This window comes from Microtus ochrogaster, chromosome 1 (assembly GCF_000317375.1).
Source record: "Microtus ochrogaster isolate Prairie Vole_2 chromosome 1, MicOch1.0, whole genome shotgun sequence".
Classification (NCBI taxonomy): domain Eukaryota; kingdom Metazoa; phylum Chordata; class Mammalia; order Rodentia; family Cricetidae; genus Microtus; species Microtus ochrogaster.
The window spans coordinates 77206215-77233843 of record NC_022009.1 but is presented as its reverse complement, the minus strand read 5'-3'; the positions used below and the strand labels follow the sequence as shown (position 1 = coordinate 77233843).

General features: G+C 36.7%; 1 protein-coding gene across 9 annotated transcripts in view; it reads left to right on the top strand.

The window, feature by feature from the left end:
* The window catches only part of Dgkb (diacylglycerol kinase beta), a 594132-nt gene that overhangs the window by 413623 nt on the left and 152880 nt on the right, over positions 1–27629 (top strand). For all 9 annotated transcript variants that reach the window (XM_013347831.2, XM_013347829.1, XM_026782456.1 and 6 more), the window contains one exon: positions 23362–23452. In XM_013347831.2, coding sequence (XP_013203285.1) covers positions 23362–23452 — 91 coding nt within the window. The remainder of the gene's footprint in view (positions 1–23361; positions 23453–27629) is intronic.

Here is a 27629-nt window from a genome sequence, read left to right as displayed (position 1 = left end):
TACTTGCCAAACTAAGAAATAAATATTCAAAGCAAGAAACTAACCTCACTGTTTTGTTTTGTTTTGTTTTGTTTTTGGTTCTGTTTTGTGTTGTTTTACTCCTTTTATTTGGTCAAATGGATTGGACTGTCATTTCTCTTCTTCTGTAAATGACTGGACCTCTAAATCAATGCTCTTATTATTTCTGCTTCAAAATTCACAGGATAGAGAAATGACCTTGAAGTCTAGAATCAAATTCCCTTAGCTGCTGTTGTGGTGAGCCTTCCTAGAAGCCAGTTATCTGAATGGTCACAGACTCAAACAGTCTGGGCTGTATTGACTATACAGTCAAATAATATTAAGAGTTTCTGATACAGGAACTAAGAATCACGAAGTTATGGAGTCCTACTAGCTTCAGAAATCTAAACAGTTCACATTCTAAAATCTGGGGGGTTGGAGAGAGAGATCTCACATATTATCAAAAAAGCATTACATCAAGAAGGAAAGAACAGAATTGCATTGTCTACAACAATCCTTCAAGAGACAGTCTCAAGAGAGGCCTGGGAAAGATTCCCTACAGACATGGTGAAAGTGAATTTGTAAAACTCCCAGGTGATCTCAGAGTGATACTGCCGGGGTGAGGCCAGGCACAAGGACAAAGAAGGCCTCCCATTGTTCCCCAGAAAAGTGGGACTCTGCCTATGGCTATTGTTTTGACATTTACTGTTTCAATAGCCCTCATTTGAGGCCTCATTTGTTACTAAGTTATCAGTATACTTTTATTTTTTTCATTTATGTCAAACACATTGGAACATGTCCTACAAAGATAAGAATAGGCACTGGGTAGTTTTAAAACAAAGACAAAGGCATGACCTCAAAAGAAAGAAAGTCTATACTTTAAGCCATAAAGCAGATCAAAGGAGTTTAGCAAGACTACCTGTAATGTAATTTTTCATTTTCATTTTAAATTAAATCATGGGATTAAAACAATTTTCCTTTTTCTTCCTCTTTTAACAGCTTAGTACATTATAATAGCTATGACATTGAGTGATTGCTACGTTAATGAGACCATTGTTAGAGTTCTCTACAAGTTTTGAGCTAGATTTATAAAAGGTACATTTGGCTGCCTGACTGCAAGACCCTATTCTTGTTCCTTTTGCTTTGAAACAGCCTTATCAGGAAACATTTCCACACAGTGGGCCAAAAGATGAAATTCCTTGAAACAAAAACTCAAAATAACATGGCACAAAATGACCTCAAAGTCAGGGGTTTTTAGAATCCAGAGCCTTGATCCTGTAATCTCTGCGCTGTAACACCCTGGTGCTTGAGTCTATGAAATGCCCACGCTATTGTACTTTTCAGAAACTGAAATTGCCAAGTTTACTAAATGGTCTTGCCCTTCGGTCTCTAGTAAAACTTTCTGCTTACTTCGGGATCTAGTAACTTATACAAATAAAAATAAAATAAATGAATAAAATAAAATAAGGAAAAATACAAAATCTAATTCCAAATTTGATCATTTATAGGACTCTCCTATCTGCCTCTTAGAATTAAGATTTCATTTGAGTGCTTTCTCTCCTGCCAGCCTTGAGGCACACAGCTTTAATTCCATCACTAGGGAGGCAGAGGAAGGACGATTGCTGTGAGTTCAAGGCCAGCCTGGTCTACAAAGTGAATTCCAGGACAGTGAGGGCTACAGAGTGAGATCCCATCTTTAAAAACTCAAAGCTAAACTAACAGACAAATATTTGTGCTCCCTAATCTGCACCAGCAGAAACGTTGAGATGCCCCAGTCAACCTACAGTAAACCCGAATCATTTACTCCACAGAACTCATACAGTGACTAAACCTGGGTGTACTACTAAAGAAAGCAATGTGGAAGGTAGAGCCGGGGTAGGAGGGCCAGCATCTCATAGGCGTCTGCTTCAGTTCTAGTCTCTGAAATTTCAAGCTGCGTTATGCTCTCATTAATTTGCAAATCATTCAGTGTCATCTCTGCTATAAAGCATTGGACTTTTAATGGGTTTAGGGAGAAAAGAAAATTATTCCTATGGCTTAATTTAAAATGAAAAATTACATTTAGTAACTGTTAATTTTGGGGAAGAGTCTGGGAAAAAATTTATCTGATATCAGACTATATTTGATGATGAAAATGCATACGTTTTCATTACTTTTGAGCAAAGAAGGATGGACAATGTATCTAAGATAGTACACTAGATTTAAGTTACTTGGCCAAGCTAAAGAACATGTGGAGAAATGCAGAGCTGGGGACTGATTGTCTCAGCAGGTGATGCCAACGCATCGGGCAGTTTTCTAGGCTCTTCCGACTTTAGCTGCGCTGCTCTAGACGGTTCCCCCTTTCAGACTCACCCTGGGTAGGCAGTCCCACCACAATGTCAAGTAGGATGTCTGTCTGCATTCAGCCTCAGGACCTTCCTTTCCCTTTCTGATTTTCTCAAGCAAAGTCCACCAAGGAAGTAAGAACCTTGATGTCCCAACTGTCAACTACATTCAGAGGGACTAGTTTGATCCCATTCAGACAGAGAGGCCACTGACAGTGGTACTGGCATTTGTCTCTACTGCATGTATTGGCTTCTTGGGATCCTATTTTCTTTGGATGTATACCTTGCTCAACCTAGATGTAGTAGGGAGGTCCTTGGACTTGCCACAGGGTAGGGTGCCTTGTCCTCTCTTAGGATGGGAGGGGCAGTGATGGGAGGGTGTGATAAGGGAGTGGGAGGTGGAGAGGGAGTGGGAATTTGGATTGGTATTTTTTTTAAATAATAAAATAATTTAAAAAATAAGAACCTGAATGTCAACTTGCAAGGCTCAAATGCTGTCACAGCTTTGTCCTTTGCAAGTGTAAAGACAGGCCTAGTGGGTAATTCTTTTTCACAGATTGAATGCATTGTTCCTGTTAGTCACATGGAACACATTCAATAAATACGCTTCTTACTTCACTCAAGTCTAGATCGATCTTACCTGACCGTGCTACACAGCTTAGAGTCTTGACTTTTCCTGAGGCTTCATCTGTGTTATCAAAGACCTCCTTTCTGTGTTCTGACCTGGTGTGTGACAAGCACCATGGACTCAAGACTCAAACTATCTCTGTTGGGAAGGAAGGAGAAGGAATATCGAGAACAAGGGATGATTCATGAAAAGATAATATTAAAGGTGTCCTGTTACAAGAACTGCTTTCATTCTAGAAGTGTCCTCGGGCTAAGGATGGTTTGGGACATTCTAAGAGAAGAAAGGGAAAGAGAAACTTCTAGAAAGAAGGAAAAAGACATGATAAATGGACAATATACCTCTTCTTCATTGGCCATTTTGAGATAATTGATTGTGATAACTAAGTGGGCTTACCACTCGCATCTCAGCAAAAAATACAAGCATGCTGTCAAACTACCCAGTGACCCTCGTAATAAAGAATTATAAAGAAATATTGGTCTTTATCATGTGGATATTTATTGAAGAAAATTAATTTATGGAAGACAAATGAAGGAAGATCTGTGTGACCTGCTTTTATTACCACAAAACTGTTAAAAGAGGCTGGATCTAGATCGTGGAGGATTTGCAGGTTCAATTAGATTGTATCCTCAATTCACAATAGGTCACCAAAGGATTTTAATCAGGATGTTGGGGTGCAAGAAAGAGGGGGCTTGAAGGACACGTGGAGATGACAAGAGTTAATTTTTATTTGATATATAATATTTTAATGGTAGTTTCAGATGAAGTGAAGTTCAAAGACTAGTGTTAATATAAAACCAATTAAATAACTGACCAAGTAGGTTACTGTTCCGGCTCTACAAAAGAGTACCTTCCATCATTTCTTAGAGACTGAAAGTTTTTTTTTTTATTAATCTCTGTGAGAAGAAGTGCATCAACTCCAACTTTTCCAATAGAATAATTTCTTGCTAACCTGTCCTAAATATAAGTCAATGGAAAACTTCTAAAGGGTTTGCTGGAATTGTCACCATGTGCTCATTAACTTGTATGTCGTTATCTATGACGCATACCTGAGCAGTCAAGAATGAGATGCTATTGCCAGTAGAGCACTGTAGACTGAGAGGTTGTGGTTCTGGGTTTAACAGGATGAATCATGCAAGAGAGGGGTGGGGCTATACACTAATTGACAATAGTCTGTGGTCCTTCTGAAAGGTCAATGGAGTAGGCAAAACAGGTTTCAAATTAAGATTTCCCAAAAAAGTAGAAAATATCAAAATAAACCCGGTTCATTGACACTCCACTTGACCACATTAGGGAAATACAGTTGAGATCTCCCCTATTAGGGTAAAAAGTAGACTGTAGTTTAGGCAAAAATTCTGAAACAGGAAAGCAAAAACCAAAAGGGAAATATTAAAAAACAAAAACAAACACAACAGCCTTCCACCATCATGTAAATCAAGGCCACCTATACAGGTGACCTGACCGCTCACTCTATGCTGCCTATACAGATGACCTGATGGCTCACACTATTCTCCCTATACTGATGACCTGACCACTCACATTATGCTATAAATCCTCTGAGATGATTAATAAGAGGGTATAAATCATAAAATGGTGAAGGCTAAAGGAAACACTGGGTAGGCAACGACAGGCACTATTGCCTCTCTTCTCATCCTATCAAAGAACTTACTTCTCCCACTACCAAAGGAGTGAAGAAGCCTCCATAGGAGGAAATTTAAAAAAAAAAATTGTCACTTTAGTTTTTTAAACTGAAACCTGATTTGGGTCGAAGAAGTAGCCCTACTAAATACATTGGAAAATAAATTTCAAAATGTGTTTACTTATGATTGAAATTTTAATTCATTTTTATTTAATTCTATAGTTTGCTTAACTGATTTAAAGAAACAAACTAGATTCTTCCGTAAATCTGTCTTTGCAAAGATGGTCTAAAGCTCCTTTTGAACACAAGAAGTTTTATGCTAATGCAATAAATCACCTTGGAAGGACAGTGACTCAGATCTTTCAAGGACCACTATCCTTCATCATGCTCTTTAGGGGAATTGGTCATCTTTGTGTATGATGTTGAATAAGGGTTCAAGTAAACAGTACAGCCACTAACCTTAACTTTGCTACTCAATAAAAAGGAGAAAAACACTTCTGAAGGACCTCACTTTAAAAGTTAAGTATTCCCGTTTAGACATGAGCACATCTTAGTTGATATTATCTTGTGTAATAGGAGTGAGCTGAAGGTCTGTCCCTGTCAGAAAAGAACCAAGAAATAAAATCCCACTGAGAAGGAAGATTTTCCAAATTGCACTAATGGAATAATAAAGGCAAGCAATGATACTGGCATTGATTAAAATTTAAAAAAGGAAGAAAGGAAGGAGGGAAGAAAGAAAGAAAAAATAAAAATGGATATGAACAAAAATGGATTAATTGGACATATTAAATGGGCTTTGTTGAATACATGCTTCTAGATGGAAATATTTTGGAAAAAAATACATCCATTTATAGTATTTATGCTTTCTAAGAAAGTACATGCACCCTAAAACAATGTTGGTAAGTATAGTAGATTAATAAATATGAATCTAATTTACATTTAGAAGCTATTAATTCCTCTGAGAAGTCACCATTATTCATAGTTAGTCACATTATGTATGACTACCATTAAAGCAAAAATATCACCAGACAAGCAAAACCACGGCCCAGTGATACTGAGTCTTGCTGTGGCAGCCTTTGGCAGATTTTCTGTCTCATCTGCTACATGTTGCCATAAGTTACGATATGCTTGTATTTAAAGCTATCTGACAAATTGCAACTTCCTTCACAGTTGGTCTTCAAGGAATTTTCTACAGTCTTTAACACAATACGTTATGCAAATGAAAGCTTATTCCTTCACAGAAAAAAATCTCTGAAGAAAACATCAAGACTGTTAATTTTTACTAGAATTCAACTTATAATCATATCTTTTATAAAAATGTTCAATCACATACCAATATCAGATACCATAAAATAACTTTCAAGTGCTGTTGTCTACTAAAATGAGAAAAGAATGGACTTGTCTTCAAGGAAAGTAGTTTAAATTATGAAATAAAGACTTGTCAATTCTTTATCATGCATTAAAATAAGTGAAGGAGAAGAAAAGCAGTAGTTTTGAAAATAGCATGTTGTAAAACACATATACAAAAGATCATTTCAATGAATTCAAACTTTAAAGAACAAATGCCAGTATTTGGAGAAGAGATATATTTGCCTGAAGAAGAGATGGACTCAGACGCTGCGGACAGTGAAAACTCACTCGTCACAAGTTAACAAACTTCCTTTAAGGACTAAGGAGCATTCTTGGCATACAGTCTGCATACAGTGCCACATGGACATGTTACATACTAACATCTGTCTTCCAGCCTTTGTTGTAACGTGGATGATACACATATATAATTGTGTACAGATTGAAAATTGTGTTTGTCATCCTAACATGATAAACCCTGGAATCAAGTAATTGTTTTGAGATAGCGTTCCCTCCCCAGTTTTGTTTATTTGTTTGTTTGGTTTGGTTTTAGCTTATTTGCTTTGTTTTGTTTTGTTGTTTTATTTTGTTGGGATAGTGGCCTCATGTATCTTCTATGTATCTCTAAAGGAACTTGAATTTCTACTCTCTTCTCTCCATCTCCCAAGTGCTGGAATTCCAAGTGTGCACACAAGAAAAGCATATTTAGTAGTTTTAAAGATCCAGTCTTGCTATGTAGCCTTCATCATACCTAATAATGGGATTGCAATCCTCTGTAACCACACCTAACTGGATAATGGATACATCTGAATGAAAAATAAAATCTGTAACCTAAATGCATGCTACATACAAGCACTGTCAAACTCTGCCTTCTTCCCCTAGTCCCAATACACCAGAACATTAGAACACTGACCTGAATTTACAGAGTCCTAGTTACAGAATAGAAGTCAGGCCTCTCACTAAATTTATTCAATTTGAAAATCAAAATTTCAAGCTGGGTGGTTGTGGTGCACCCCTTTAATGCCAGCACTCAGGAGGCAGAGGCAAGTGGCTGTCTGTGAGTTTGAGGCCAGCCTGGTCTACAGAGTGAGTTCCAAGACAGCCCAGGCTACGCAGAGAAACCCTGTATCAAAAAATAAAAGATAAATAAATGCAACCAAACTAAAGCAAAAAAAAAAAAAAAAAAAAGAAGTCAGGCCTCTCAGACTCCAGGGACTGAAATGTAACCGGTACTTGTACTTCACTTGTTGACATCAGGAAGGAAGAACAGCACCTCTTACCAAATTCAGTGTGTCTCCATGACTCAAGGACAGGCACTACCCTAAGCACTCACCTTGTGGAATTTTTAAAAATGTTTATAGACTAATCAACCTCAGAAAGTACATTTCCCTATAGTGTATTCTTATAAATGTGAGAGAAAATGCTTAATGGATTTTTTTTCTGGGATTTCTGTATACATGAAAATGGGTGGAGAAAATCAGCCTAAGAAAAGCTAGGGCAGGGATTGTGAACTCAACTCTGGTTTAAGTGTTCTTCTGAAAGAGACCACAGGCACTGTTTTGCTTATGATTTTAGGTTCTTACTTCTGTGTTATTTGAAAACAACTAACAATGCAACCACAAATGGTATAGGAGGCCCTTCTATATTTGTGTTGCTTTCATTGGTTTTTAAAGAAACTGCCTTGGCCTAGTTGATAGGGCTGAACTCAGGTAGGCAGGGAAGACAGAACAGAATGCTGGAAAGAAGAGCAGAGTCAGTCAGACGGCAGGTTCTCCTGCCCAAAATGGATGGTGGTTAGACTCATGCCTATAAGCCATAGTCAAGTGGCGATACACATTAATGGAGATGGGTTAAACCAGTATGGGACTTAGCCAATAAGAGGCTAGAAATAATGGGCCAGGCAGTGATTTAATTAATACAATTTCTATGTGGTTATTTCAGGGGTTAAGCTATCCGGGCAGCAGGATGCAGCACGCTCCTCCTTACAACACACAAATAATAACAAATATAGGGGTTTTTTTGCACTAGAATTTAGAAATTGCTAGATATATTGTCAAGCTTGCTTTGGAGACATGCGGTTTGACTTACCATTGTATGTTTGTGGCCTCAGGACTTCCCCCTAATTCTATTCTAATGCCTACTGTGCATATCATCCCAACTATGCTGAGAAATGCATAAAGCTAAGGGTTTTGATGACTAAGGGACAAGCCTCTGAAAAGTTACATTCTATTGATTGAGTCTCAGGAGACAGTACTTGAATCAAATTCCCTGTCTGGTGCCTATTCTTCCCAAGCTAGATGCTGCTTTTCCCTATCTTCTGAAGGAGAAAGATGAATTCTGCAGTTCTTCCCAGCTCGAGAGTAGGCTTCACTAATAAGATATTTTTTATTCTCCTTACTATGCTGCAAATAATGAGTGAATTAAATGTAGTGCACTGTGGAAGAGATAAAAATATACTGACTTGAAGAGTCCTTACCCTCAAGATGTTGCCTGTCTAAAAGTTGACGTGAAACCATAAATGATCATAATATTTAAAAGTGAAGAGCTTCAAAGTAATGTAAAGATTTGATGTTTACAGCCACTGTCATAATGTGCCATTATAACTACCAAATTTATTCATTTATGTGACACACTTACAGATGGTGACCTTCTATATGATAATCCTGGTGCATTCCCTTAGAAAATTCTGTTTTTCTGAGGTCTGTTGCTCCATGACTTTTGGTTCCCATGATTTATGCTCCTGTGCAGTATGGGTCTGGCCTTCATTAGCACCTGATTTACCAGGAGTGCAGATGGTTGTTGGAAGTAAAAAGTCAGCCATTTCCTATGATTAAATCCCTCATGGGCGGCATCTCACTCACAGCTACTTCCTCACGATTACGTGTGATTCATTCCCAAGCCGAACAGTGATTATTATATGATTGTTAAATCTAAAGTGGAAAGGAAAGTAGAATATTAGGGAAAGTCTAGTAGCTTATTAATATATATTATGTGCTACAATGAAAATGATTTTACATAAGTATTAGCAAAATGATAGATTTATGGAGGATGAGAGAAAATTACTCTATTGTGACAATTGAATGTAACAAAAAGAATTCAGAATTTTTCTTCTTTCTGTCTTTAGTTCTTATGCACTTGCCTGTTTGAAGAGCTTATTACTTAAAATAACAACTCCCAGTCCAAATGAATCCTTTTTTCAGTCAGTTGTAAAGACTAGAGGTCGTTTATTTTATTGTGAGCGTATTAAGCAAAGGGAGAAAAATAGGATTGCTAATAGCTTTGCCCAGATTCTCAGATCGTAGACAGAAGCAAGACTCTTTTACCACTAGAAATAATCAGAGACAGACTCTACTAGCCACTCGTTTTTTCTGTGGAACAATGATAGAATCAGAGACATTTCATAAACCTATGAATTTTCTTCTATGTCGAGTTGGTAGAGTTGATGACAATAGAACAGCAACTATCCTGACCATAGTCTCTTGTTCTCTGCATGAATCCAGTACTCTTTTTGACTACCTACCATAGTTAGTGCGAAGGTCTAATTGCTCCATTGAGAGACAGCTGTACCCAGAGCTCAGCTCTCTAACTTTTGTTCATCATCTGGTTGGTTTAGGTGACTTAGTCTTAACTGCGCTTTTCTCTGCAAACACTTAATGATGACTTTGAGCAGCACTGTCACTGCTGGCTTTTAGGGGAAACTTTGCCACCACTTTGCAGAAAGTGTATGCAGCAACAACACAAAGCAAATGCCAAATTTGCCTTTAGAAGGTAAATGACATTTACAAAGAAGCAAAACTGCTGTGTTTTTCACATAAGCACTGCTACGAACCCTTTCCTCCACAAGAAGCTGTGATAGCGATCTCATATCTGTCTGTCCCTGGCCTGTCAGCTTGTCCTTATCTCCCATTGCACCAACACTCTATCACAAGCGCACAGGTTTTTGCCAAGCTGGCTTTAGATATCTGCTCCTTTCTGCCACACGGCCTTAGTACTTACAGTCATCTGTGAAAGGAATGCATTTCCTTCTCAGGAACTATAACTTCTTCATGATCTCTGCTAATTTCTTCTGCATTTACATAGTGCCATAGTAATTTTGCAAGGTCTAAACTCTAGGGTAGTGACTTTATAGGTTAAACTTACGGAAGTCATGTTGATATTAATATAGGCTATCCATACAGTATCTGCCATACAACACATTTTCATGTCTTTTATCTATAATTACACGCCACACCACCCACGCCAAACAGTTGCTCAAAGCAAGAATAAATTGGTACACGTGTCTGTGGCTAGCTGAGTATGAACTGGGAGATGAACTGAAGGCAGGAGTCTGGGATTCATCACCAAACTAGTTTCTTTTGTGAGTTTTCATCATGTAAGTATCTACAATGTCCCAAGAGAGAGAACCTGACATTAGCAATCCTATGATCTGGAGCCCCTGGGACATCATTTCTGCATCATATTCTTGATGAAGTTAAACCATGAGACTATACTAGATTCCAGGGGATAGAGAGACTTTTGCCTCTGGAAAGGAGAATTAGGACCGTCCCACTGAAAAGAGCCAAGCATCCAAGCAAGGACCAATCTGAGTTCTTGAAATATTCTTCTTGTATATTCAGTAACAATGAAATAATTGCAAATATGATTGGCACTTATTATAATAAGCATTCTGGGAGTTGGTTGAATTGCCTGTCATGTTTCATGAACTTTGGGAGGGTAGTCTATTGCATATTCAACCTGCAATAAGCACGAGGAATAGTTCATTCATTCTGAGTGTTAATATGTGATCTATCATTGTGTTTAAATGAGTATCGGTTAAAAGCAATACGATGGAAAATTATTTATTTTGATCATTCACAAATTTTCAGCACTATATCAGGCCTGGATCAGAAAGAGAGATTATCCAAAACTCGCTGAATGAACAGATGAATGAACACCTACTAATTTTTCTTTACTTGGTATTCTCTTTCATTTTCCTAAGGATATGGCCTTAATTGTCATGTGCTTCAAGTGTCTAGAAATAAACTCATAATGAAATGGCTATGTAGCAAAAAGACCCTGCTCACATGTATAGCCCTGGGCATTTCTATAGGGATTTCAGCAAGAATTTTAGACATTAAAATATTCTATAAATGAGAATATTATGAATGTTTTATTTTGTAACTCTTAAACATGGTTCATGTTTAAGAAGAGCCTCTGGAATTTTATTTTCTTACTGATGGGCTCAAAATACCAGTATATCCCTACACACCATGCCCTGACAGGGAGAATCTTTGGATGAATCATTAGTCAAAAGGGATAAATATAAATAAATAGATAATAAATTTCAGATTGTGATGACTTCAAATCTGCATCTAGGTAAGGTCTCAGGACATCTTTATACCCAAAGTTTCCAACTCATTCTGACCCTATAGAAAAACAGATGACGTTTTACTTATGGAAAGTCATGCAACATGCTGTTGTATTTTAACATAGGAAAAGAAATTAGTTTCGTGATTTGCTGACATGCATAATGAAAACAGCTTTTTCTTTAACTAAACTTCCACCAGAATTGACCCCCATTTGCTATTTGCTTATGGGCAGAATTTTAAGCAGACGAAAATGATACTGGCTAGGAATGTTTTTTAAACGAAACAAGAGAAAACTTGAAACAGGAAAAACAAAATTCCCTTCATGTCTGTCTTCGAATCATGTCACGTATGTTTGAATGTGTGGTTGACACATGATTAATCCCAAAATGAGAATGAAGACATCTGTCAATTAGTTTATGCACAAGGAAGCCTAGAATACTTCTTATAAATTATAGCTTCATGATGGAAACAGAAACAGAACATGATATTCAGGGAGTTATCTGGGTCCCTTACAATCTAAATCAGTGACAAAAATGTAATCTAAGCCATAATGGCTGCACTGATTCATATGTTGGGTTGCTTAATTCTTCAATTTGATTTAAAATATCAATATTTTCAGTATAACTCAAGTGATATGATCCCTATGCCTTATCACTTTGTGAGATAATTAATGTTTATATAACCACTCTTTGTGGCACCGTAGGAGAATCGTCCTCATTTTTAGTTCTAGTGTCAGAAAAATTTTAAAAATCACAGCATTTTCAAAATGCAGAACTGTGCCTCTTGCCAGGGAGCCTGAAAAAGACTGCCGATGTGTAAAACAAAAGGTGAAACACTTCACTAGTTGTTAGAGAATAGAAATGAGTTTTATTAGATGTATTTTTTTTAAGTTGTGAAACTGCAGTAGTCCTCACAGAATACAGGGAAGGGAAATAACGCATGAAGGGGGCAGAGAGGTGTGATTTTGTTGCCTGACTTTGTTTTATGAAATCTAACATCTAAAATTTGGTTAGAAGAGACATGAAAATATAACAAAATGTAGTAAAATAGATTCTAATGGCATGGATTATAGAATTAAAATAATTCAGAGTAATATATATTGGTTTCCCAGTGGTGAAAGCAAGTGTGTTTGTGTGTATGTATGTATGGATAGATGAATGGATTGTGTGCATGTATCTTTGCATATAAATGCATATAGTTGTATGTATGTGAATGTACTCCTGTATGTACTGTGTGTATATAAATACATATATGCTCCTTTATTTGTCATGTTTATTTGCTGTGTTGTCATTACTCAGTCCACTTGTTTTAAGTGAACTTCAAATTTGAACAGGCTAAGCATTTGCTATTAAGCAAAGTTATTTTGTTTACTAATAGTGAGCATCTTCAAATACTTGTTGCAAACACAGTCTCACATCAATTTGAATTCTAGTAATGAAGTTGTTTATGACTGAGGTAGGAAATCTTATTGGATAATTGAAATATATACACTTAACTCATTTCTCTGAAACTTAGTAGTGCCCAGTAAATATCTGTTGAACTGTGTTTTTATAAAACTGAACATCTTTTATACATGGTGATTGACAGTGAATTGTAGGATAACAGAAAACAGAGGGTGAAGCAAGCTGTGATTTCCTTCTCTAGCTCAGCATTTTCCATCACAATCATCCATCTATGGCCTGCTGCCGAAGACGGCTGTTGGGCTCCCTGGAGGTTCTGGTGAGCCCGTGTCTCAGTGATGCGATCCTGTATCCGCATCTTATTAAATACATATAAGCAATTGAGTCCTGGAGCCTAAAAGTGATCAGAGTCCCTTTCACTCATTTTCTCAGTTTTACTGACTGAAGCTTATATAGCACTTAACATAGAGGGGAGATGTTAATAACCAAAATGCACAATTCCAAAATTCAAGCTACTACCTTCAAAATCCATGCGAAGCCAAACTAACATTCATATTGCTTGGTGCCTACAAAATCAGAGCAAAGAGGTAGGAGGAACGTAGGAAGTCTGTTACACAGAACCTTAGGAAAGACTATTCAGGCTTGGTCCACAGGGACCTTTTATCGTGTCCAAATTCATAGCTTCTCACTAGCATTTATCACAATTCACTAAAAGTAAGTTAAGATGCCTTTGGAGCACAATTAATACAAACTGGTTATGTTCTCTGAGTTTTTATTAATCATATTACACCTCTTTCTTCATAAAATGTGTGTGCTGTTTCAAATAAAGACCTATTCTACTATGTATACAAATGCAGTTTTAATGTCTTCACATTTGCAGTAGAAAGTCCAAATATCAAATAAGTGAATTCTTGTCTCCTCAAAAAATAAGCACACTCATGTCTCTTGATGTCAGATTAAAACCAGACATGCTAATTGTTGCATTCATAATACCCTCTCCTTTGGTTTAAAATACGTTAAAGAAAAATTTTATGATAGATATTTTCCATTTAGGACTAATATGATCCTTTCAATAATCTATCCATGTTTCCTATTTAAGTGACACAAATAATTTTATATTTTTAATTAAGTAATTTATTTTACAGCAGAGCTTCAGTTTCCCCTACCTCCTCTCCTCCTAGTCAAACCCTGTCCCCCTCCGTTCTCACCCCTCTAATCCACTCTTCCTCTGATTCTGTTTATGAAACGGCAGGTTTCCAATGAGTATCCAGAGAACATGGCATATCAAGTTGCAGTATGATGAAGCACCTCCCCATGTATAGGGCAACATGACCCAGTATGAGAAACAGGGTCGGGAAAGGCAGTAAAATAGTTGGAAATAGTCCTTATTGCCACTGTGAGGAGCTCCACAAGAAGGCCAATCTACAACTGTCATATGTATGTAAAGGACCTTGGTCAGTCTCCCATGCAGGCTCCCTGGTTGTCAGTTCAGTCTCTCAGAGAAACTATAAGCCCAGGTTAGTTGATTCTGTGGTTTTCTTGTGGTGTCCTTGACCCCTCTGGCTGCTACAATCTAACCCCCAAGAGGATTCACTGAGCTCCACCTAATGTTTGGGTGTGGAGCTGCCTCTGTTTCCATCAGTGGTTGGGTAAAGCCTCTTGGATGACGATTACACGAGGCATCATCTGTGAGGATAACGGACTACCATTAGCAATCATTACACTATTTTCCCCCTCCAGTCCTGTTTGGTTCTGTCCTAGGTCTCTGGATCATCCAACCTGTGTGTCCTAGTGCTCCAGGCAGTGGAGCTTACTTTTCTGGCATGGGTTTTAGGCTAGACTAGTCATTGGCTGGCAATTCCCTCAATCTCTATGTCGTTCTTACCCCAGCACTTCCCATAGTCAGAACAGAGTAGGTCAAAGGTTGTGTATCTGGGTCAGTTTCTTACTCCCTCCACATAAAGTTTGCCTGCTCACAGGAGATGTCCAGTTCAGGCTATGTATTTAGTATTGTTAGGAGTCTTATCTAGGCTCGTCCTTGAAGATTCTGGGAGATTCGTTTGTGCCAGGTTTTTGTCTGACCTAGAAATGCCCAAGATAACTAGGGGCTGGAGAGATGGCTAGAGAGCTTGAGAGCACTGGCTCTTCTTCCAGAGGTCCTAAGTTCAATTACTCGTAACCACATGGTGTGGCTCACAGCTGTCTCTAATGAGATCTGATGTCCTCTTCTGGTGTGCTTCAAGACCAAGCACTCAGATACCTAAAATATACAATTATGTTTTAATTGCATTTCCTTATCAATTTTAGCTGGACTGTATAAGTTACTATTTTGATTTATAACAGATAACTTAAATGTCTCTATGAAAAGTTCAGATTTCTCATAATAGTTCATTAGTGCAAATAATACAAGGTCATTCTCTTTCTATATTGATAGAAGGGGTGTGAGCAGGTACAATAGGGGTTATCCCTTAGTACACTATTATAGTAGTTAGTCTTACTAATGCTTACTAGTCTACAATGGGCTCACTGGCTACAATAAAAACACCAGAGGCAAATTGGGGATACATCAAAAATGGGTGTTGTATGGCAGGGTTCCAAGAGTATTTCAAATGTTCACATGTGGAATTAATGCTAAAGCAATTTGAGAATATACAAAGCGAGGTGAGGAAAGTCGATTCAGTGCTCATTGCATATCCACTCAGGAGAAAATTGCAGTAAAATGTGGTGAGCACAAGTCCTTCATTTAGCTTTCTTCTTTCAGTCACTGCTGAATTTCACAGTTAGAAAAATGGCTTCATATGCCAATAATACCAATTCACTTTGGGTTTTGAAAAAGTCTCAATGACAGCAACACACATACATATATGTATTACCTCTCAAACTATGGTACACTATATGCAAGTGATCTTTTGATAAAAGAAAGAATCCACAGAAAAATAAATGGCCTCTTTCTATAGCTCCCTTACATAGAAATCCAGAAACATGCCTTCATGGTGGCTGATTAAATAAATCAGGAGTCCTAGGTCAATATTTCGGGATTTTCCTGGCTTTCCTCCTTGTAGGGATAAGATAAGAGCCATTCTGTCTCCATAAAATTACATCCTCCTCTGAAGACTCACTAGAACATGAAGGAAGAGGCAGAACCTTCATGTGTGTGTCAGTTTTACCAAGGAGAAAGACTTTTCTAGAGGTCCACAGGTTCCACTAACCACTCTAGACCAATGTCAAATTCACATTTTTGTTTCAGGAGACAGAAAGAAAATCACCTAAGGAACTAAGTGATGCCCAAGTGTCATCCAGGAGAGACCTGTGTCTCCTATGTTCTTTACAGCTCAGGAAACGTTTCCAGGTGGTGCTACACTTGCTATTGTATTAGAGGAGAAATATTTTCAGAAGGGAAAAGAGAACTATGGAATTTCTGAAGTAAGATTTTGGTATTTTCCATGACATGTTGAGAGTCTCTTCTACACCTCACTGGGTTCCGTGAAATAGTGCTGTGCTCAGACAGAAAGACAACTGTCCCTATCATCAAATTATGTTTACTCTTCCTAACTAGTTTCAGAAATTTATGCTAATGATGGGAAATTATTGATTTAATGTAAATGTTCTAGACATGTGTGGTCATGGATTAAACACGTTATGTAGTAAGTTTCAAGTAATCACAATATTTTCAGCATTGCCTGTGTGATTCACCTCCCTGGTGATTTTGAAACATCACTGCTTTGAATGGTTTTAATTAGAACTAATATGTGACAAAAAGCCAACACAAAGAGTGCATAGAGGAGCATTAAGTTTTTAGCATTGTAAGCAGAAAATTTTATACATACACTGTTACATTACCATCATTTTTAGAGAGAATTCCTAAAACACTAAAATTCCTTCTTTCTGAGGCATATTTTTCATACATTCACATGAGAGAGTGTGTTGAGTCTTGTAAGAGTAATTCAAGTTGAAAATTACATTTTTATAACATCTATCTTTTTGATAAGCAAGATGGAGTGCTATATGAATCTGCCTGAAGTTTCTACAGCTTGTTTCATTGTCTCCCTGGGACTTAACAAGCACATCTTATGAATGACATGGAAGCATTTTTATAAATAGTTTCTTAAATCCATATTTTTACCTGTTGTCTGAAAACACGAGACTTGTTTGCTTTCTTTAGTGTGACTATAAAGTGTCCCAGCTGTAGTACTAACAGTGCTTCTTCCTAAGGACTACTACCAATATCATTCTCTCATTGAAAGGGACATAAATTGTTGTAAGCAAAAAAAAAAATTAAATCTGAGAATCTAAATAAAATAGAATTTTTTTCACAATTTAGAATAATAAAAAATACGTCACCTGTACCACTGCTATGTTCATATGGGTAGCAATTTTAGTGATGTATTACCATCATATACTTAAGTATTAACACTATAATTTTATATTTTGGAGTAAAAGTCCCATTTCATTCTTATTTTCATAAAAATAATGGAACAAAGGTCTATTTCATTCGAGTGAGTCAGGGTTTAGTTATTAACACACATCTGTGTTTTGCTGAAGTCCTATATGCAACACTGGGTTTCCCAGGAGACTTCAAGAAGTGAGCAAACCCATGCTCCATTTGATGGTCCTATATCCATGCCCAAAGGGGTAGAACTAAATGGACTTGTTTGGGGGATGGAGGGAAGAGGTATTTTGTAGACAGAGGCTTTGCACTCATTTCCCAGGCACCAGACCCAAATAATAACACAGAAACCATATTAATTACAATAGTATTTGGCCTATTAGCTCAGGCTTCTTATTAACTAAGCCTTATATCTTAAATTAACCCATTATTATTAATCTGTTTATTACTATAAGGCTGTGGCCTACTGGTAAGTTTCCAGTGGCATCTTTCTCCTTTGGTAGCTACATGGCGTCTCCTTGACTTTGCTACTTTATCTATATATCTCTGTTCAGGTTTTCCACCTGTCTTTACTCTGCTAAGCCACTGGCCAACGCAACTTCTTTATTATTGGTTAATGGTAATAAAAAATATTCACAGCATACAGAGAGGAATCCCACATCAGGATTTGGGAGAGGAAAGTGGTAGAGGAGTTAGAAAAGGAATTAAAGGGGTCAATTTGATGTAGATTTGATCAAAACATATATGTATGTGTGAATGTTGAATAAAATATTTTTCAGAAGTAATAAAAGCATAAAATACTGCCTTAATTAATTATTAATTGTTGTAACAAAGCACCACGACCAAGGAAACTTATAGAAGAGTTCACTGTGGTATCCACAGTGACCTTTTATGTCAAGAAGCATGGCAGCAGACAGTTAGACATGGTAATGCAGTAGTAAGGACTTACATCTTGAGATACAGCTACAAGACCTCTCTTAAGAGGTAACTGGGAATGGTGTGGGCTTTAGAAGTCTCAGAGACTGTCCCCAATGACAAAGGCCATACCCTTTAATCCTTCTAAACAGTCCTATCAACTAGGGATCAAGTATTCAAATATATGAACCTATGTGGGCCACTGGTGTTCAAACCAGCATAAATTCTTGCGTCTTTCTTTATTGGCACAATCTAGGGTTACTGCACTAACGAGATCTAGAGCCCTGCAGACATACCACTGATGCTCTGGCTTGCCCTCGCCTCTCCAAATGGTCCTTTTAAACACTCCATTCACTAGTTAAAGGAGGCTCTAATGGGTGCTTCCGTCTGACTCATGGTATATATTTTTTTAAGTAATTGCTTGCTTTGCTTGGGAATATATGAGTAATTCTGTAGCTGATGTTTAGTGTTATGTTTCCTGGCAGCTAGCGCAAATAAAAGCGACTTGATTCCCTGATTTCCCCACAACTTTAAGCCTTTACCATGTTACTGTAGGTCAGTGGAATTCTCTGTTTCTTCACCAGCATTGTCAGCCAAGTCCAGGTTTTGCAGAATGTGGGGTGGCTTTAGAAGACAAGAACTTAGGATACTCATAAGGTTTTTAACTGTTAAGACCCTTGCCCTTCATGTGAATGTCTCTTCTGCATTTAAAATGATTGCTGGAAGACTTCAGGGAGAGGAAGAAAGGGTGACAAATTGATAAGAATGATATGAACTTTCGGGACACCTTTGACTTCATTCCGTGAAAACTAAGTTATGAAGGACATTATGTTTCTGTGTACTTTTAACATCAAAAATCAAGAAGGATTTCAGTTTGCATCAGGTGAATAATTTTAACAGCCTTTCAAAATGTACAAGTGCCTCCGGGAAGACTTTTGGATTCTTATATTGTAAACAATGTTCTTGTACATTCTGTATTCCCATTTGAACACATAACAAATTCACCTGTAAGATCCAAACATGACCTTTAAGGATAATCTCACCGAACTAAGCCTTCTGTATATTTATGAGTCATATTTCTGCATAAGATAAACAAAATGCTTGTACCTCCCACCTTTACTATACAGCCTGGTTAGAAACACCCTCCACACATGGTTAGGCACTTCTGGACTTTTTCTGCAGAAGTGCTCTGGTACTACATATTTTCTTTGGTTTTGTGTGTTTGGAGCATTTATGTTCCTTAGCAACTGAAAAAAAGAAGGAAGGGAGGAAGGAAGGAAGGAAGGAAGGAAGGAAGGAAGGAAGGAAGGAAGGAAGGAAGGAAGGGAGAGGGAGGGAAAGAGGAGGATAGAAGAAAGAAAGGAAGGAAGGAAGTAAAAAAGATGAAACCTAGGAAAATTCCAAAGAAAATATATTGCTAGATGTTAAATTACCTAGTTGAAAGTTGAAAGCTTGTGGAGTTAAATATTAACTAAATTTCATAATGACAAAGACAAATTTGTTTCAACAAAATATTGCATATTCCAAATTTCTCTGACAATATCTAAAAGATAAAATCACAACTAGTGAGAAAATGCCTGGTAAATGGGAGTTTGTTTGTTTTTACCTGAACATCTGGTAACCAAGCAGTTTAAATATTAATTGCAGATTTACAATTAAATTCATAGGAAAGAAGACTTCAGACATTTATTAAGATTATAATTACATTCCTAACTTTTGTGTGTGGACATGGTAGGACATATGTCATCTTTCTTAGTGTTATAAACCCTGTCTGAAAGTACAATAAATTTGATTCTATATGACCATTTCACAATGACTGAAGTCCAGTTCCCATATTCTCAAGTCCAAAGTGATGTGATTTCTCTCACCAATCTGAGTCTGAATTATTTGAATCATTTTCTATTGTGAGCCATAAAAACATGCCTAAATGTTTCTTTTTTGCATTTCTACAACCTGAGCACCAGTTTGGTTTAAGAAATAAAATTTAACAGCCTTTAATTTGTCATGTGGCTCTGATTCTGTGTGTTCTTTATTGCCCCCATATATTTATCGAAGTGAAACATAAAGTGGTTGTAATAATGGGGAATTTAAAGTAGCTTTTGCACATGAGCAGTAATGCTAACTAATACGGAGAATAGAGGCTGAATGTAAATTCCCAGGATTTCTGTTTCTTATGAAGCTTTTGTGAAACTAAGTAAGGGTTGTTTGTGGCTTGGAACAATAGTCACGTGAAAGTACGGTGAACTTGATAGACAGAACGGAAACGAAAGAGAATTGTCAATTGCATGCAGCCCTAATCCTCATATGTTTATTTAACTTTCAAGCTACCATTTAATATTTAGATTATAAAACCTGCAAAGTTTGAGCCATGGACTTTTCATGCTCAAATATACCCACTCAGAGCTAACCCAAGTTTCTACAATAAAAATGTATCAGTTGCTGTGGAGCCCTTTCCTTTCTGTCTCTTGAATTGTGTCTCTCTTCCCTTCCCCTGGACACTGGGCTTAGGCCTTCTTTGGCACTGTTCAACCATGTTACTTTCAGCAGTACAAATCCTCTAGCCCATGGCTTCATTCCTAGACTAACCTGCCTGGAAAATAAAGCTGCCCATGTCACTGCACTGATCATAAACGTCTCTCAGCTTTGTGTCGATTATAACCTTTAACTCTGACATACATGTATTGAAATAGGCCCCGCCCAACTGTTAGTCCAACTTCAGCATGTTTCTATGACCTACTGAACTGCCACAGAAAGCCAGAACCCAACTCTTTGTTTCCAATGTTTTCTATGAATTATCCATATGCTACCTCTTTTCAAACCTTTTGAATTCATTGAAGCAAAATTAGTTGAGTCACTTAAGAACTCTCACACAATACTTATATTTCATTAGCTAACATTATAGTTATTATTTTATATGCCCACCTGTACTTTTGCAACATTCTTCATAGTTTGAACATAATATAACATGGACAATTGCACTTGCTTAGTTAGAACCTAACCCAGTAGCTTATGGAGGTGAATGGTCCTATGGAATACTTGTTAGTGAATAAACAAACTATTGACTGAGTCCTGAAACATTGAGAAAAAGAGCTGACACAAATATGTTATCCCTGCCAATTCTAGAAAACTAATTCCAAAATATGACACAGAACTCGTGATCAAAATACATCCAATGAATGTGTAAAATTATCAAGGAATTAGCACAAATATTACGTTCTTAAAGGGTTGTCTTCAGGGCATCTTATATAAACCAATATTTTCTTCTCATCATAAATCAGATGGTAATGTTATCAAAATGAGTCAACAGGGAAATACTTCAAAATTTACGTAACTTCAGCCAAGGTTACCGTGAACTGGAACATAGACACAAGTCTGCAGGTTTCAATAAACTACTCATTCTTCTTGACATTTTTTCACATATGTGATACCAGTCCACAAATTATAAAAATGTTCTCTAGGGAAAAGGAAGAGTTTACAGTACCAAGATCCTACGAAATATGACTACAACTTTGTTCTTCCACTTACTGGCTTGCATGTGGTTGGTACAAGTAAGCTTATATAAATTTGGTAGGCAAATAAAACCTATGTGAGCCAAAATATTTCTGAGTGTGTCTAGACAATATAAGTTTATTTTCATATTCTGTAACTTTGTGTGGGAAATGTTATTTTAATAGACCATAATAGTAAACTCAACATTATCTTACCTGCTACATTTCAAAGCAAGGGCTATTCAATAAATTGGTGACACCTTTGCAGAATATTGTCTTGTCAAAGTGCTTTGCAATCTAATAAAAAGCATATCAATATTCATAAGAAAAACAGGAAAAATTCATGTATAAATATATTCACATACTATATCAAAATTTCAAGCCAGGCGGTGGTGGCACACACCTTTAATCCCAGCACTTGGAGGCAGAGGCAGGCGGATCTTTGTGAGTTCGAGACCAGCCTGGTCTACAAGAGCTAGTTCCAGGACAGGCTCCAAAACCACAGAGAAACCCTGCCTCGAAAAACCAAAAAAAATAAAAAAATAAAAAAATTTCAACATTGCTTTGATATGTGAAAATATAAGCATCATTTTATCTATATTTTCTTCTCATTAAAGACATATTCCCTATCAGAAATATGAATAATTAAAAATTGAATTCATTCATAAGGAAGAATTTTAATGTATTTTAGGTAATATAAAAATCTAGTGAAACTCTGTAATGTTACAGTAAGTGATCATAAATTTAATTACCTGGTACAAAGAGTCAAATATATAATCATTGAATGACAAGAAGAGAAAATATAACATTATTTTAAGAATTGATACAGAGTTTTTAATATCTTTCTTTTAGCTTCTGGAAATTATCTTTCTTGCTTAATGCTTTCAGACTGTATCATGATTTCCAACTACTGCTTATATGAGAAAATACATTAACTGTTAAAACAATAATTCTTCTTGTAAATTTTAGCTTTACGTTAGTGAGTAGGTTTTCCTTATTATGCTTTGGATTGTTTCCATTTGTAAAGAACACATAGCTACCTATATAAATGTTCAACTTAGTTCATATTGATCTCTTTTCTGCCATAAAAATTTCAGAGCATTGCTATTTTTTTCTCCTTGTGGTTATAGAGTTGATAGTTCAATGTCAAGTTGCTTAAGACACAAATATTATAAGTATTAAATCCACTTGTAAAAGTCCAATCAACTAACACATGCAAAAGTCAAGACTATACATGGCTCTGTAAAATCAGCACATCCCTGCAATCCCTACAGAAGCTGTTAGGCAATCTTGGATTGGGAGGATCAACATAGTAAAAATGGCCATTTGTCACTAACAAACAAACTTTGAAATTATGTGATCATCCATTGTGTTTTTGATATCACATATCTTCAAGTGTTGCCTCTTTTCCATATGATCCGAATGTTGTTTAGTTTTGTGTCAAGTTGACACAAGCTAGAGTTATCTGAGAAGATGAGCAGCTCTCAATTGAGAATCTCCATAAGATACGCCTATAAGCAAGTCTGTAGCAAATTTCCTTAAACTGTGGTTAATGTGGGAGGGCCCAGACCACTGTACGTGGTGTCACCCCCCCACCCGTAAAGTGATCCTGGGGGAAAAAGAAAGCAGGCTGACCAAGACAGAGAGAGCAAGTCAGCTTCTACTTCAGTTCCTGCCTCCCACATTGAGTTCCTGTCCTGACTTCCTTCAGTGATGAAGTGTGATGGGGACGTGTATGCAAAATAAACCCTTTCTTCTTTACACTGTTTATAGTGCAGGTGCTCTGTTACAGCACTAGAAACCCTAACAAAGATAAAAGGCAAGGTAGTGTTAGACTAACTTCCAATCCCTTCGAATATGATGATTCTAAGCTGCTTCTTTCCTTTTGCAGAATGAAGAACAAATTTTGGTATTTTGAGTTTGGCACATCTGAAACCTTCTCAGCCACCTGCAAGAAGCTACATGAATCTGTAGAAATAGAAGTAAGAAAAAAAAATGTATTCACTTTTTGTAACAGTAAAAACTGCCTTGTGTTTGCTTTTTTGGTGTTGTGGTATGACCCCTATTAAGAAATACACTTTTAGCAATACATATAGATTTACTCAAGATTCTAAAATATGATATTTGTTACTCATAAGGAATGTATCACTGTCTGATACATTTATTATGTATCATATCACATAAAAAGAGATCTATAATAGAACTTTGGAAATCAGAATTTACTGTGCATAGCAAGAAGAAAATGATGCAAGAATAAAAATATAGTTGAAGAAAATGAAAAAATTGCAAAAGAAAAGCCCATTTACATTTTCAGGAATGATTATTTTATAACTTTAAGATTCAGTGCACTAATAGTCTCTTTAGTTTCACAGACAAATGTTAAAATATATCCTTTCCCATTCCATTTCATTCATTAGCTAGATTTTTCAGTTCTCAAGGTTGCTATTCCCCATTACAGATAAAGTATATGAAAGCCCCAAGAAAGAGAGCAAAGATAAGAAAAAAATATGTTAGAAAGACCCGAAACAAATAGGTCTACCAAAAATATCTAGATATTGCAGCATTCAAATATTTTAAAACATACTCTAAACGGAAATGATCTAATGAGTCTTAAAAATTAAAGAAAAGTTTTATTTTGTATGAATAGTGAGGACAAAACAAAGAGACAGAATTGTGGCAAAAATCCTTAATAATTTTCTGATATAAATACAAAAATATTGGCTCTACCACTTTTAATTTTTAAAACAATATGCAAATTACCTCCTATTACCAATGTTATAAGTGGTACATTTGCAAGTAATAATTGTGAACCGAAGTGAAATTGTCTAAGACACAACTCATACCTGCACTTAACTTTTTATTCCTGTTTTTTGTTTTTTTATTTTTTGGTTTGTCCAGACAGGGTCTCTCTGTGTGACTCTGGTTGTCCTGAAACTAGCTTCATAGCTCAGGCTGTCTGAAAACCCAGAGCTCAGCCTGCCTCTTCCTTCCAAGAGCTGGCATTAAAGCTGTCATGAGTGTCTTTTCTGTACTAATTGCTATTAGTTCTACTTTATGAGTGATAGATACTATGTTTTAGACTCTTAGGTAAATTCTGTATTTACAAGTTCATAATGTCCTGGCTAGGCTCTACAAAAGCCCAATTTTGTAATTTACTGTTGGTGACAATACTAATTACTGATATTCTCAATATAATATTTTTTGTGTTTATTTCTTATCATGATTAGAGAATGAGAATAAATATTAGAAGTAGACTAAATAGTTAAGGAAAAGAAAAACTTCACAATTGTATGAAATCATAACAATCACAGAAGGTAAGAATTAAGGTCTGTCCTATATGTTGTGTGCTTTTGTGTATAATTATATACGTATCTGTGTGTATTATATATATGTAATCAGTAGTATTTCTAACATAGAATATGTTGTTAATAATGCATGCTATATTTAATCATATGTAGTGTAATAGTATATATAGTTTTATGTGTTAAGATTACTTTGTGCTTTACTGTCTTGTATGTATGCTATGGATATATACATATTCATGTATATGTGTACAAAAATCAGAGGTAGATAGAGAGTCCTCCTTTATCACTGTCCATCATATTTTATTGAGAAGGAGTCTATCTTATTTTATTGAGAAAGAATCCTACTTGCGGCCCAGCAAGCTTTAGAACTCTGCCTTTCTTTGCCTCCACAGTCCTGGAATAAAAGTACACACGGTGCATGCAGTTTATCCCACGCATGCAGGGAACAGAAACTCCAGAACTCATGCTCATAAAGCAAGCACTTTGCCCCCTGAGCCCATCATCTTTTCATCCCCTAACGAATCATTAGATACGTCGTCTTTATTTATCTACTCATAAATTTATTTTTAAATTATACTATCATTTTAATTTCAAACTCAACAATGCATAAAACTGCTTTGTATTGTAGATGCTAAACAGTTTTGCTCTCAAAAAGAAATCTGTGCTCAAAGGAAATCTGTTGCAGAGACCAGACTAAGACCTTTTGTAGTGTAACTGGAGGCCAAGCCTTCCTGAGTCTCTGCTGCTTGGTGCCTCTCACTTTCAGCACAGACTGAAAATTTTCAATCCATAGGGCAATATTCTGTGTGTTGTCACACATCACAAAATTTTCTAAAAGGTTTCATTAAATAGCAATGAGAATGTAAATGACAATAATTGTAGAAAACATTGATTTTTAAAGTCCTAAATACAGCTAAAATTAGTGTTATTCTTTCATGATGACATTTTATCAGGACAGTGACTGTTCAGGATACTCAAGAAATCTGAACCAGAACTAATTTACTTAGCTTTGCATCCTGCTTCTCTGTGTTTTCCTCATCTGGCTTCTGGTTCTGAATTTCTGGCTTATTCAAGGAACGACTACTATAGCATTTATAAATTGGAGTCAGTACTGTGTGTTCTCTACATTATACCATCGTATACCATGTGTGCGTATGTGTTTGTGTGTGTGTGTGTTTGTGTGTGTGTGTGTGTGTGTGTGTGTGTGTGTGACTACCCATGCCAAGCGTGCCTTTCTGCTCACATTTTAATGAATCCAGTCTATCATATTAGCAGAATATGACTTTCTACCCTCAAGGTTACTTCATAATTAAATATAAGAAATCAGCAGTTCGGAAATTTGATTCTGCTTGCTATTGCTTCCTATGTGGCCTAAAATCACACCAACTATGGTTTGAAAAATGTCTAATGAGGAATAAACCATAGTAGTAACAACAGAACCTCAAGCCATGGTTATATGTTTTACTGGCTGCTCCTTCAGAAACAAGTCATTTGCTGTGTGAATGTTTCCACCACTGTGCTCTTCCTGCAGGGAGCTCCTTCCGAACGGAGTAAATGTTTGGGATGGAATGAATAGGCTGGAAAAGTGCTTCATAATAACTCTAAAATACATGGATTATTAAAGTTTACCTCATGTCTGGTACCAACAAGGCACCTGCATCATCTGGTTCAGTCTTTATACATAGTATGAATCAAAGATTTACTATAAAATCTTCATTGCATACCTAAATATTTAAACAACTTGGAAGAAAAATACATTATTGCCAGAATAATTAAATATATGGAAACAAATCAGTGCTATATTCATGTAAATGTAGAGGGTGAGATACTGATTTAAAAATTGGTAGTCTCAATTTAAAAAATCTCAATCATCTTCTAACTTTATGACAAAAGGCAAAAATATAAATAAAATGACAACTTGCAAAATTGTCAAGAAAAATGTCAAATGCCAAGTTTGCATTGCTGTGTTTCGGAGGAGGGATAAATGTGGTTCCAAAACCTCAGTCGGTGCCTGAGATTAGAACCAGCAGGCACATAGGTTTGCTCTTCTTCACCATGTACCGAAGTCAAGGAGAAAATGAGAATGCCCAGCCCTTAGGACACTCAGTCTTTTTTTGGGTGTTAGTGAGACTAGGAAGATAGGGAATGTTAAGGTCAAGAATTTGGTTTCATCCCCCAATACTGAGATTTTTCAAAAATAATTCAGTAATATCAAGAATTAACAAATGCAAGAGCTTTCCAGACAAATAACATGATGTCAAAGCAAACAGAGAAAGGTGGCCTGGGATGGAGAACTAGAGGAACTAAGCCACTCATAGACACCAATTTATTTAAACACAGCATCCTGCACTTGGAGGAGCAACTGTGCTCTCCAGGACTCCTTGACAGTTGCAGGTTGCTAGTGTCCTTTTCCCTCCTGTCAGAATGACCAACCCATCTCCTCCAACCACACATGGTGTTGACTGTGAAGGGGGGAAACATGCATGGTAGGCCAGGCTGTTGTGTCTCCATTGTCTCACCTAACTCCACGAGTTCAATTAGGCAGAAGAAAGACCTTGCAGCACACGCTCCCCTTTTCTGCAGATGAACAAAGGAATCTTCCTTCACTAATTCTGAAAGTAACTTGTCACAGCAGGGTCCTAAGGCCTAGTCACATAATTGTCTTAGTGTACTACCTGCTGAGTTCAATATCATCGAGTGGAAATGGAAGCCAGGCCCCGGCTCCAGCTTATTTCACAATTCTTCTGTTATTTAAATGATTTTAGTCAGTTTGGGGGAAGCCAGACCTTTATAAATTAACAGCAGGGAAATACCAAAGGTGTCAGATTGCATATTTATCATCTTTTTCGTGTAA